Source organism: Mandrillus leucophaeus, unplaced genomic scaffold, assembly GCF_000951045.1.
Source record: "Mandrillus leucophaeus isolate KB7577 unplaced genomic scaffold, Mleu.le_1.0 Scaffold9, whole genome shotgun sequence".
In the NCBI taxonomy this organism is placed as follows: Eukaryota; Metazoa; Chordata; class Mammalia; order Primates; family Cercopithecidae; genus Mandrillus; species Mandrillus leucophaeus.
The window spans coordinates 3209284-3223085 of record NW_012109807.1 but is presented as its reverse complement, the minus strand read 5'-3'; the positions used below and the strand labels follow the sequence as shown (position 1 = coordinate 3223085).

General features: G+C 40.4%; 1 protein-coding gene across 1 annotated transcript in view; it reads left to right on the top strand.

The window, feature by feature from the left end:
* Positions 1–449: 449 nt before the first annotated feature.
* SLC9A2 (solute carrier family 9, subfamily A (NHE2, cation proton antiporter 2), member 2) overlaps positions 450–13802 on the top strand; it is a 104550-nt gene continuing 91197 nt past the window's right edge. The window contains exon 1 of the mRNA XM_011969572.1: positions 450–946. Coding sequence (XP_011824962.1) covers positions 658–946 — 289 coding nt within the window. The 5' untranslated portion in view covers positions 450–657. The remainder of the gene's footprint in view (positions 947–13802) is intronic.

Genomic DNA, 13802 nt, shown 5'->3' with positions numbered 1-13802 from the left:
AGCCTGCGGGGGCGGGGGAGGAGGGAAGGGCGCGACGCGTGGGTCGCGCCGGTCCCTTCACTGGATGGACGTCCGACGCTGCCTCCGGGGCGGAGACAGCTCCGGCCACCATGCGCCCGGTGCGGCGATTCCACCCACAGTTCGCCGGCTCTGGGGGTGGCGGGTCTTGGCGCGCGGTGCCTGCGCCAAGGGAGGGCAGCCATCGCCCCCGCGGTCACTGGGGCCCTGCGTACCCCGCGGGCTCGAGCAGGTGCGCGGTGTGCCGGCCGGGTCCCCTTGTCCTCCTGCCCCGCGGCTTGGGCGCTGCGCCCGCCCCGCCCCCGCCCGCGGGCCGCCCTGGGCAGGGCCTGCAGCTGCGGCTGGGGAGCAGCTCACGGGCATGGGCCGGCGGCCGGCGGCGGAGGGCGGCTGAGGGCTGCTGAGGGTCCGCGCAGTGGCCTCTTGTGGCCCAGCACGTGCCTTGCCAGGCAGTGCGCCTGCTCACAGCGAGGACCTAGCCCTCTGGTTGCAGAGACCCGGTCCCGCAGCAGCGGCGGGTGGCTCTCGCTGCCCTGCTCTGCACGGGGCAGGGCGGAGTGGGCTGCGCAGCCCGGGCGCGATGCGTTGAGCGCTCGGAGGGCCAACCGCCGCGCCTCTCGGAGGCAACCGGCGGCACCCATGGAACCACTGGGCAACTGGAGGAGCCTGCGGGCGCCACCGCCTTCGATGCTGTTGCTGCTGCTCCTGCAGGTGGCGGGGCCCGTGGGCGCCCTGGCGGAGACCTTGCTGAACGCGCCGAGGGCCATGGGCACCAGCTCCAGCCCGCCCAGCCCTGCGAGCGTGGTGGCTCCCGGAACGACGCTGTTCGAGGAGAGCCGGCTGCCTGTGTTTACCCTGGATTACCCCCACGTGCAGATCCCCTTCGAGATCACTCTGTGGATCCTGCTGGCCTCCCTGGCCAAGATTGGTGAGCGAGCTAGACTCGTGGGGAATGGGAGGGGGCGATCTCGGGGGGACACCTGGAGGGTGACTGGGTCAGCCAGCTGACCTCTGGTCACTCAAGATAGTGACCGCCTCATCTTGAGTCAGGGCAGGGGCGACAGATGGAGCAGCTTCTTCTGGTTGAAAAGGACTCTAGGAAGAGCAGTTTCGCGTTTTGGTTCTAAAGTGAACGTTGGCCTTGAAATGGCCCCAAAGTGTGAGTTCTACAAACTTAGCGATTGCTGCTCACTTCTGCCGCACGGAACGCCAAGTTTGTCAGCCCTCTGCTTAAGTTGAGTGAGACCTGTTTATTGAAGTGTACCAGTCTCACCTGCAGGGAGAGAGGTGCAGATGAAACCCGGAGCTATTCATAATGTGGTTAAAACCCTGGATGCTACAGGAGAGAGGCGCCTTGGCAGTGACACAGACCCTGCTGTGCGCCTGACTAATGAGTTGCATGGAAGGGGACCAGGGACACCTGAGTGCTTGCAGCTGCAATACAAACGCCCTGTCTCCTCCCTCTATTGGGTTGAGGCTGTCACTCTCCAGGAAGCTTTTGCTTCAAGGGTGGCTGAGGCCAGTGAGGTGAGATGCATATTTAAAAATAATTAACTCTGGGCCCAGGACAATGGCCCAGCCTGTAATCCCAGCATATTGGGAGGCCCAAACGTGAGGATCCCTTGAGGCCAGGAGTTCAAGATCAACATGGGCAACATAGCAAGACCCCACAATACAAAAATAAAAAATCGGCCGGGCGCGGTGGCTCACGCCTGTAATCCCAGCACTTTGGGAGGCTGAGGCGGGTGAATCACGAGGTCAGAAGTTCAAGACCAGACTGGTCAACATGGTGAAACTCTGTTTCTAGTACAAATACAAAAAGATTAGCCAGGCGTGGTGGTGGGCGCCTGTATTCCCAGCTACTAGGGAGGCTGAGGGAGGGATTGCTTGAACCCAGGAGGCGGAGGTTGCAGTGAGCCGAGATTGCCACTGCACTCCAGCCTTGGTGACAAAGCGAGACTCTGTCTCAAAAATAAATAAATAAATAAAAAGTACCCTGGTATTGTGGTGCACGTGTGTATTCCCAGTTACTTGGAGGCTGAGGCAGGAGCCTGAGGGAGGAGGATCACTTAAACTCAGGAGGTTGGGGTTGCAGTGAGCCATGAATGACACCACTGCACTCCAGCCTGGGCCACAGAGAGATACCTTGTCTCAGGAAAAACAAAACAAAACAAAAAAACTACCCACTTTCACACTACCTTTAACTCTCATTTTGAGAGCAGAAACCTCAGAATATATTATCTCATCTTCATTACCCATGCCCCAGAAACTTTTATGTTATGAGCATGGTGCTTTATATTATTTTTACTTTACATTTTAAAGACTTTATACAAATCCTGAAACATATTAATTACTGTTATAATGAATCAAATAAGTTATTAGGTCCAAAGAATGTAGGCATTACATATGTTTTATGTCTTTACCCTGTGAGATGAGGCAGATTTCCATAAAGAATGAAAAGACACGTTGTCTGCCATCCTCAGGGAGCTTATTGATGAGTAGAGAGAGGTGTACACACTATGTGATTATTGCCCAGGACACTGCTAAGTAGGGTGACAAACTCAGAAAAGATAGTATGCCATTGCAGGGAAGCAGAGAGCACTTCCTCGTGCAGATAAAACTTTTAAACTGGATTTTCCAGGATGACCAGGATCTGGTCAGTTAGAGAGAAAAGGGAGCAACATTCCAGAGAGGAATGAACAAAGACATAAATTGGGAGGGGAGTGCAAAACAGGTAGAAGGGATGCTTTACAGGAGGGTGGAAGTTGTGGTAGGTAAACCGGAAGCAAATCTTCATGCCAGATAAGATTAATTAGATTCTATTAGTGGTGACTAAGAGAGACACATATTATTTAATGACTCTGAAGTCTGTAATTGACTGGCTTTGACGTGGTTCTACTAGTTGAGTGTCTTAATTCCACTGATAAATGGTATAAGGGAAGGGGACTTCCCCATCTATCAACCAGATATGCACATTTGTGTAAATTCATTGCCTCTAATAATAAACTCAGATGCCACAAGCCCGCCCTGTAAGGAGTGGCAATATTAATACTCCCACTAGTTGAGGTGGAAACTCTGAGTGAGTTTGCACCCAGAAGCACACAAAGTGGCGAGCCAAAATGAATGACCTGTTCCCTGTCACTCCCTCTGAGCCTCAAGGCTCCATCACTGGAGGGCTGCTTCTGTGCCTGTTTCCATTACAGCTTCTCTGTTGCCATTTCTATTCCAACTCTCTCCTTTGTTCATCACTTCTGATTGTTTTAATCAGATTAATTACAATAATGACAGCTGCTAGGAGGCACTTAAGGGCATTATCTCTAATTTTTACAGTCACTATGCCAGGTAGGTGTTGATTTCCTGGTTTCATATAGGAGAAAATGAAAAAATGGGGAGATTAACTTGGTGGTGGGTGGTGAGCCAGAATTCCAGCCAGGTCTGTCTCATTTCTCATCTTTGTGCATTTCCAGAAGGCATGTTCTTTTGTGAGGATTAAATGAGAATGAATGTGTAACACCTTTAGAATAAAGCTGGGCACACTGTAAGTACTCCATCACTCCATCCATACTGTCATCATTAGTAGCAGTGAGGACAGTGGTGTAGTCAGAGTAGCAGTAGTAACGGTAGTTTCTGGCACTACAGAACCTTTTCCACTATTCACTGTCCTGGGCTGCCTTCTGTCTCTCTTTACTTCTGTTTTGGCCTCAGTTCTTATTCTGTGGGCTGCCTTTCTGCACTTACTCTCTTGCTGTCCTGTTCCATTCATTTGACTGGACCAGCTCACTCTCACTGTGTGATATTTTGTTAAAGGCATTCAGGCTTGCTTGCGAAACAGGTGCATTTGTCTCTCCACTAGCATCTTCTTAGCCCAGATGTGTTTATATTCCCTGGGACCCCTCTGTTCTAGTTGCCAGTTTCTGCTTTCCCCTGCATCATGCTTTGCTATGGAAATCATCACACATTGCACCTCCTGTTCTCCCCCAAATTTGGAACGTCTCTGGCTACTACTTTATCTTTCCTTTCTGCATCTGAGTGTCACAGAGATGATAATTTCCACCCAGAGAGGGGTCTGAACAGCCAAATGGAGACTGCCATGGGTAGAGTGAAGGGTATATTTCTCAGGACAGAATGTGGAGTTTTAGAGTCCAAAATGCTGGTGCCTGGGGTATTTACTCTAGATTCTTCTGCACAGAACCCAGCCTTGTCCTGCAGCTTCCCCTGTGTTCCTAGAGGAGCCAGGAAATGCCCAGAAATCCCCACCCCTCCTCTTGCTCCCAGGGTCCTGAACTTTCTGTTTGGTTTTAAGCAGGATGGTCTTGGTGCTGTGGGACACTTTTGTACCCCATTACACAGTCATCTAGTCATTTATCTTTCAACTTTTGCTCTGAAAAAGCTGTTCTGGGGTGGCTTATATGACTTAAGTTGCTCATATTTGGGAATGAAGAGGAATTGAGGTGTGCAGGTGGTTGTGAAACTGTGGGATAATGCAAATGCTAACCCCTGCAAAATGCCATGGTTTCTATTTAGGGCACTTTTATGCCATTTGTGTAGTGTACCTAACCTTACCTGCCTCAGAGAACATGGAGAAGCATTGCTAGTGAAGAATCTAAACATGGTTAAATTAACAGGTTGTCCAAATTGGAAGCTCCAAATAACATTTGCAGGGTATTTAAATAATGCCTGATGGTGAATTCAGAATAGTTTTCTAATATAATATATATTATATTATATATTATAAGCCAATATAATCTTAGAAATATTACAATCAGAAGTGAGAAAATCCATTTTTGGCAAAGTAATGAATGATTCAGCTTAACTCTTAATTGTTACACTTCATTATCATTATCAGTTACACTTCATTATCACTTCATTATCAAAATCAACATCCTAATTACTTGGTCCAGAAAAAGTAGTTTTGTAATTATAACATTTACCAAAACAATGATAATGATGATAAAGATGATGATGAGTATATGCTTATGAAGTAGGTCAAAATATTTTTTTAAAGCACAGCAAATTTAGTATACCTTGGAAAAGCTTTAAAAGTTTTGTCAAGAAATGCTTCCTCATTCGATTTTTACTTAGGTCCTCGCACATGTGAATTCACATTATTCTTTCACTTTGAATATTTATATTTTGAGCAACTGTTGATTATTTTTACAGTTATAAATACACACTTTGCTTGATAAATCTTGTACAGAGGGATGGGGTTCTAGAGCCTGGAATAATGGGTAGCCAAAGAATTAAGATAAAATTTTCTGGTGTGTTTTAAGATTGCCTCCTCTGATTTCTTTGCCTGTGAAATGGCCGAGTGGGGTTTTTGCTAATTTGGGAGAACTTGGACATGGACTGTATTTCTTCTCAAGGTTTAAGGACAAAGCACTGAGTACCTTGCTGTCTAAAGTAACAGAGCCTCCTTCTTTGTCCTGGGGTTCCCCTAACATACCTTCCCATATCTTGAGGTCTTGTGAGGCTGGCCTATTTCCATCTCCTTTCAAGTGTCACTGGTCACTCTGCTCTTTTTTATTTTCTCTGCCCCTTAGTTGGAGTAGGATGCAGAATTTTCCACCTCCCTCCATCCTGCTGTCATGAAATTAAATAAATTATATTCTCATAATTTTAAGGGAAAGATAGCAGTTTGGCTCATGAAGACGTCTCCTCTGGGATCCAGGCTATGCTAAAATTGAAATCTGAAACCTAAGAGTTTCATATCTGTCTGAATTACAGAGACTTTGATCTCTGAAAAAAACTTATCCTTGCACTTAGCCTGTTTTTCTTTGTCCTCTGGTTTTCCTGAGGCATATTCATCAACTGGATGGTCGGTGGATGGAGCTCAGGGTCTTCACCTGCTATCTCAACCACATCTCACTTTGAATACACTTCTAAATTCAGGAGTTTCTGGTGGCAGGTATTGGTTCCTAGTAAAGTTAAAAGGAGAGCACTGATTCCTTTCCTTCTCAAAGCCTCCATCTTCTCCCAGTGGGCTGCTCACACATTTTCTGTTCTCTGTCTGAAGGAGGACTTCAACAGCTTTCTCATCTTCTCTCTGAAAACCAATTTGAGTGTCTTCTAGAATTTCGCCACTATACCTTACCTCTGAAGTAGTTTTGTACCCTTTAAAATAATAGATATTTTTATCACCAAATGAAAGTGTTACATTATACCCACTTGAACAATGATAACAATACTCAGCTTTATTTGTTATAGAATTATTTCACCTAGATTGAAGCCCTAAGAAGTATACAATGAACTATTCGCATAAACTGTTTGTTCTGGCTGGGTATGGTAGCTAACAATTGTGATCTCAGCACTTTGGGGGGCTGACGTGGGAGGATCACTTGAGGCCAGAAGTTTGAGACCAGCCTGGGCAACATAGTGAGACCCAATCTCTTCAAAACGTTAACAACAACAACAACAACAACAACAGAAAGCCAGGTTTGGAGGCCTGTGCCTTTAGTCCCAGCGACTCAGGAGATAGGCAGGAGGATCACTTGAGCTCAGGAGTTCAAGATTACAGTGACCTGTGATGACGCCCCTGCACTCCAGTGTGGGTGGGCAACAGACAGATGGAGACCCGCTCTCTTAGAAACAAAAAACTACACTGTTCCTTGGATGGTATAAAAACTCACTTGTAAAACAGAGTGAATTGATGGTTTTGGTATATGGATAGATTTTAATCAGTTGAGTCCATTGCTTTAATGTTTATAGTTTTATTTGGTTTATCTGTGTCTTCTGGGATCAATTTTGGTCATCTGTATTTTTTATAAAATTATTATTTTGAGTTTTTAAAAATCTGTTGGAAGTTGTTTTATGATTTAAAAGATCTCCACTTTATATGCATATATGTTCTCCTTTCTGTTTCGAGTATTGTTATGTTTTTCTTTTTTTCACCTCGATCAGGTATGCAGGAGTTTGTCTATTTGATACTTTATCAAAGAATTAGCTTTTGGTTAGCTTCTAAGTTATCTGCTTCTACTCTTACATTTATGATTTACTTACTTCAGCTTCCTTTGGGTTTATTTATTTAATTAATCCTTGAATTGAAAGCTTAACCCATTAATTGTTTAGTTTACTTATGTTCTATTAATATTGTTAATTCACACCTTACAAGAGTAAGAAACACCAATATTTAAAAACATAATTAATATTATTTTCAATAGCTTCTCTGGTAGGTATTTTTATGAATCCCTGAGCTCCAAAACTGACACGCAGTTATGCTAAAATGACATCAGTCTTATTAACATGAACAAAATTACTTCAGTAGCTTACTTACTTATTGAAACTCCTAATAAGCCAATTCTCTAATCAATTTATCCAAAATATGGATATTTGCTTGTCTTCATTAAATTCGAATCTATGATATACTGCATACTTAAGACTCTGTCACAAACTAAACGTATTCATCATACTAAAAGTTTATGTAAATCCATCTTTGATACAAGTAATACCAATAAAGATAATGGTAAAGACAAAAGATTTAAGGGAAATTATGCAAATGACTTATCAGTTTCTGAATAAATTGCATGATCGCTTTACCGCTGTTAAGTAGGAAACCATGGGTGTTCTGAAAGGATTACTTAACACGGCATACCAATGATAAAACTGGAATGGTGACTGCTTTTGATGGATCTCATCTCAGGATGCTCAGAGTCTACAAAATCAGTTTGATTTTCATGGAGCCAAAGGAATGCTTCATGAACTAAAATAGGATTAGTCAATGAAACTCTTCTTAAAGATGAATTCTCATGATCCGAATGGGTAAATTGTGGAAGAATGGCAATATATGTTATTTAAGTCTAGAAATATACCCCTTTTTCCTACTTCAGTTGCATTGCATAGTTTTGATATGCACGGTTTTCGCTGTCACTCAGCTCTCAGTATTTTTAAACCCCCTTGTGATATTTAATGCTAACTCAATAATTAGTCAGAATTTTACTTCTCAGTTAATAAACTTATGGAGATTTGGGTTTTTTTTGTGGTCGTTGTCAGTTTTAGAGATAGATTCTCACTGTGTTGCCTTGGCTGCTCTCAAACTACTTAGCTCAAATGATTCTCCTGCTTAAGCCTCCTAAGTAGCTGTAACTATAGGCATGCACCACCATGCCCAGTTGTTTTTTATTTTATTCACATTTTATTGCATTTTGGCTAGATAGGTAAAATGCTGATTTTTAGTGTTGATTGTGATATCCTTTATGGCTTATTTTATGGACATTTTAAAACTATATTTTCCACTTAACGCTTGAAAAAGAATGTGTATTCTCTATTTATTGTGTACAGGATTTTATATACTTAGATGTATACATATACAGACACACAGAAACTAGATCAAATTTCTAATTACGGTGTTAAAATCTTCAATAGCATTACCAGTTTTTTGGCTACTTTATCAGTTCCTGGGGTACATTAAAGTCACTTCTAAGATTGTGATGCCAATTACTTTTTGTAATTGTTGCAATTTTTGCTTTGTTTTGATGCTATGTTATTATATACTCATTCAATATTGTTACATCTTCAGAGTGAGTTCTTCCTTTAATTATTAAGTTTTTAACTTCCTTATTTCCAGTACTTGTGGCTCAAAGTGTATTTTTTTCATATAAAACTATTACCATTTAAAAGAAAACTTGATTTTGCACATGTACTTTTTTCCATATCTGTTTTCTATAACTATATTTTCCAGATTTATATTTTTATACTTATGCTATCAAATGAGTTGTGTCATTTTCATTTGGATAGGTATCATTAAACCACATAGATCGGGATTTTGCATCTTTAATTTCACACTTTAAAACACCATAGCTTAAAAAGAGAAATGTAATTGCACTTATTGTGAATAATGATATATTTTGACTTATTTTGCTCTCTGTTTACTATGCTTTTACTTGGTGTCCTAATCTTTCTTTCTTGCCATATTTTGGCTTGGTTGATTTCTCTTTCTTACTTGTTTTTAATACATAATTATATATTCTATTTCTATTCTTTTTAAAGTTACTTTACAGTTTTGTGTGATTATCTGATTTAACAGGAGACAACCAGACTACCATGGCTCATATCTCAGATACATTTTCCTACCTATTTTGTGGTTATGTGATTTTCACTACATAACTTAAACTCTCAGGGCTCAGTAGTCCTGGTGGTAAAGCGGTGACAAAAAACATAGCAATGTCATAGGCTGTTGTGTAAAGTAAATGAGCTAACACACGTAAAGTGTTAAAATAATTTCATGGAACATAATGGTATCAGACAGGTTCCTAGAACACAAAAGTATTTGCTATTTTTATTATCTTCTTCCTAATACTTGAACTTAAATAAATCCTAACTGCGTGTTTCAGAATCATAATATTTTGTCATAATTCATATTTGGACTGTATTTAACTTCCTCCAAATTAGTTTTTGCTTTGTATAAGAAATAGTTACATAGATTTGTAAACATGTTTTCCAGTTTTTCTTCATTGTTACTTTTTATCTCTTTCTGCCTTCCGGGTTCTTTTTTGTTTATTTTTGTTTTTACTGATGTATATTCTTTAGTGGATACTTCAGGGAAGGCTTTAGTCTTGCATGGAAACATCTTTATTTTTATTATACTCTTAAATGGTAACATAACTGAGTGTAGGGTTTGGTGTTATTTATCACTCAGAATATATTACTTCAATACTTTTTGTCCTTTTTTGTTGGTAAGTAGAATTATGTTGTTACACTGCCTTTTGATATTAATTTGACTTATGTCTCTGGTTTTAAGTTTTTTAGTTGTTTTTGATATTCTGCTATTTTCTTAACGTGTCAAAGTATAGATTTACTTTATTTTTCTTGCTCAGAACTTGTTATACTTCCATGCTTCTTAACAGCTGTTTCATGTTTTTCGTCTCTTCATTGCTGTGGTATTTCTTGGAGATTTTATCTTATCTTTTTTCCAGCTTACCACATTTTACTCTCAGTGCATTTCTAATCTGTGGTTAACCTACTCATTGGATTTTTAGTTTTAATTATATTTTCATTTAAGTTGTGTGGGCCCTTTTTCAAGTCTATCTGTGTTTTGTTCATGCTGTTGCATTACATAAGTATAGTAATTATTGGTTTTATTCCTCTTTTATTCCTTTAAACTACATTCATTTTATAATCTCTTTTGGATTGTTCTGTTATTTATAATACTTGGGGTGCTAATTCTTATATTTATCCATTTACTGACTTTCTCTTTTCAATATTTATTTCCTTATGTAGATTGTAGTTTTAATTATGAGCTTAACTTCAGCAGGGGATGTTTATTTGGTAAACGTCTGTTTTCTTTAAGTTGTAAAATGTTCTTACAAAATGGTTTGGAGTGTGCTTCTTGCTGGGACCTAGGGTTTTAATGATTTGTTTTTACTATTCATTTCTTAGCTTGGCTTTACTATGTGATTCAAGTACTATAGATATAGACTTAATACCTATATGTGGTTTAGACCTGGAATTTTATACTTCATGGGTGAATTTCCCCTGGCTCAAAGCCATAAGGAATTCAAGCATTTCTTTTCCTTCCTTTTTTTCCTTGGCTAAAAGCATCTTTTCTTTTTCTAGTATTTATTTATTTAGGACAATGTAGCTCCTGGAAATGCGGGAATTTCTTCCGGAGCCCTTTCTTTAGTGGTCTGAAGTCAAATTTCTCGTCCTCATGTAGGTGTTAAAATGCCTGATCCTAGCACATAGGTCACGCTTCTATGTCAGGAATTCCCCTGGTTCACTGTGACTTCAAATCCTACTGGCATATCTCATTTTGATTTTCTTCTTATTTTTTGCCTCCTAGACCTCTTCCTCTGTTTTGAACTCGGCTAGATATTAATATCTTATGTAGTGGTATGAGGAGACACCATTTGTGTCCTTATTGTTGGATATCTCTGTGACATTTTACACAGTACGTTTTAAGGACATACTTTCTATAGAAGGTTTAATTCTCATGGTTATGATATCATAATGGCTTCTCTTTAATGTAAGGTAAAAATAATGTGTACTTTCCTAGTTTTCAATCTGAAGGACGTGGGGGTGTGACTGTACTGCTTCTGTTTTATTTTGTGTATTTTCGTGCTTGTGTAGAAGAGGAATAGCTTAGCAGTTGATGGAAGTGTTTGATCTAAGTTTTGGGAAAGACACCCCCAGATTAGAAGTAGGAATACCCTGTTGTAATTCCACTTCTGCCATTAACTTGGTCTTATGACCCTGACAAGTATTCATCTACTTGGTTCTTCCATTGGGAGATATATACATACATATATATACACACACACACGCACATATATATATACACACACACACATATATATATATACACACTTACCCTATCTGTTTAAGACTGTCTGCAGGGGAGGACATCATTTCATCATTTATAACAAAGCTGTTACTTTTATAGCAAAGGAGACTTAATCCAAGAGAAGCATGTGTTTATTATATTAATATTATATTAAAGTGATGTGTAGACATGGGCGTATTGTCATTTTAAATGATACAAGCGCAATTATAGGTTATTCTCTCGCAATTACATCTTTTAAATGTGTGAGTCATAATTGATGTGCTTCCTGCAACCGTCCTGTGCATTGTTTATCACTGTACATGGGTTTTCTCGTCTTGATCTGTCAAATTCATTCCTTGTTTGAAGACGACTTGTATTCCTCTTCCTCTCTAATAATTCCGGTGGGTAGGGCAGGGAAATTCCACCAAAAGATCTCTGTTATGACTGTGACAAGCATACTTTCCAGGTGAGTTTCACGTTATTAGTTTGTGTTGGTATACAAAGGCTCACAGGGGAAAGACAGAAAAGAAAAATCAAATTCACAATACATTTAGAAATTTCACCTAAAAATGAATCAGATTACACCTGCCTGCTCTATCTGGGAAGCACTCTAAAGAAGTATAAAGGTTTTGCTATCCATAGAAAGTTGTTTAGAAAATCACAGGGCAGTGAAACAACTCCATAGCCATACGTCTGTGACTCTGCCTCTGGTTGCTTCTCCCAATTCCTGGGCCTGTTTCCTGGAGACCCACTGGCCAGGAAACCTGAGCAGTGTAATGCAACCAGTGGCGCATTTTCTTGTAGCACAGAAGGGAGGAGATGGGTGAGACTCGGTCATCCCTCTGTCACAGTTTCTTTAATAAAATAATAATAGCCAACAAGGACAGAATATTATTCTCTGCCAGGTATTTGAGCCAAGCGCTTTATATTCTTTGTCTTATTTAATCTTCATGGTAATTCTGAGAGGTAGGCACCATTATTATTCCTTGTTTTAAAAAATAGATGAGGATAAGAGTTTAGGGAGCTTAGGTAACTTGTCCAAGGTGTCAGCTATCAAGTGGCAGAGGTGGGGCCACAGCTAGTTGTTCATCACTTGGGTGTGTCTCACCCGGCCCCCCTGTTTCTCATGGGAAATAATATTAAAGTACCACACTTCAGGTGTGGTCTCCAGCGCACTTTACCCACAATTAACCTGGAGCCAGAGGCCTGCATTTGAGGCTCATGCTTGACCCATAGGCCTTGTTATGACGGTCTCAGATTGCCATTGTAAAATCACGCAATAATAATAGCACCCGGCCTCCTTCGTGTGATTCTGTGAGGACGAATCGAAGTAATACATGGAAAAAGTACATTGCAACCCAAAAGTTAGGAGTAGTATGACCTCACAACAACTCTAAACTGGGCAGGACACAAAGAACTAAGGAAAAGGTAAGGTAGCGGAACTCAATAGTACCAGAGCCGGACCAGGAGTCTAGAACTTCAGAATCTTGGCCTGGTCTTTTCCATCATCCATGACACACAGAGTACAGAATTTTAATGCTTTTGAGATCTATATTTAACATGTTAAGTATTCACAGGTTAAGAAAAGGTTCAACTCATATAACTTAAGCTGTCATATAGATTTTAATAAGTTCAACTTCAACAGATTTATAGGAGAAAAGATGTTAAATATGTTTCATTGTTGCACACACATACACAGGTATTACACATGCGAACAGGCACATACAGAAACACATGTACAGATAAATGACATTCATTAGAATGCGTGCTCAATGAGGGAAAGGACTTTGTGTTTGACTCATTGTCTGGAACAAGGCCTGGTACATAGTACAAACTCAATAAATAATTACTGAGTAAATGAGTAACTCAATAACATTTGGAGAAACTCTTTTTCTTCACCACACTTTAATGATATAATTAAAGTTACCACACTCCCTGGTTGTCCATGATATTTCTGGTTTACATTTGTTACAAATGACCTGTCACATATATTATTATTGTGTCACTTCACTCTCAAATATCCTCATTTGGATGGTAATTGATTTGATCACTCTACCATAGTGCATATACTATTATTGGATATACTTTCAATGGTAATTTAAGCTCTGCGGTCCAAAATCCCAGCCCTGCTACTTACTAGCTGTGGATCTGGGTGAGTCAATTACCTTCTCTAACCTCTGTTATTTCATCAGTAAAATGAGCTCACGGTAGTAGCTTCTTCATTAGGTTGTTGTGAGGATAGAGTTAACACATTTACAACACGTGCTACTTTATAGACCTCGGAAATGTGGATAGCCTTGAAGGAGAACAGATTTCTTTCTTTCTCCCCCAATGTATAATAGCATTATACCATGAAAATCTGTTTTGTCCATTTGCTCCACAGCAAGTTGTTAGATGTCCTGATCTTCTGCCGTTGTTGTTATGAAAAGGTTTCTTTCTAAATCATACATACGTTAGCCTCTGAAATATGTGACATAAGCTTAAAAAATCATTTCTTTCTGCTTTTGCTAAGTTAGTGTGCAATGGAAAA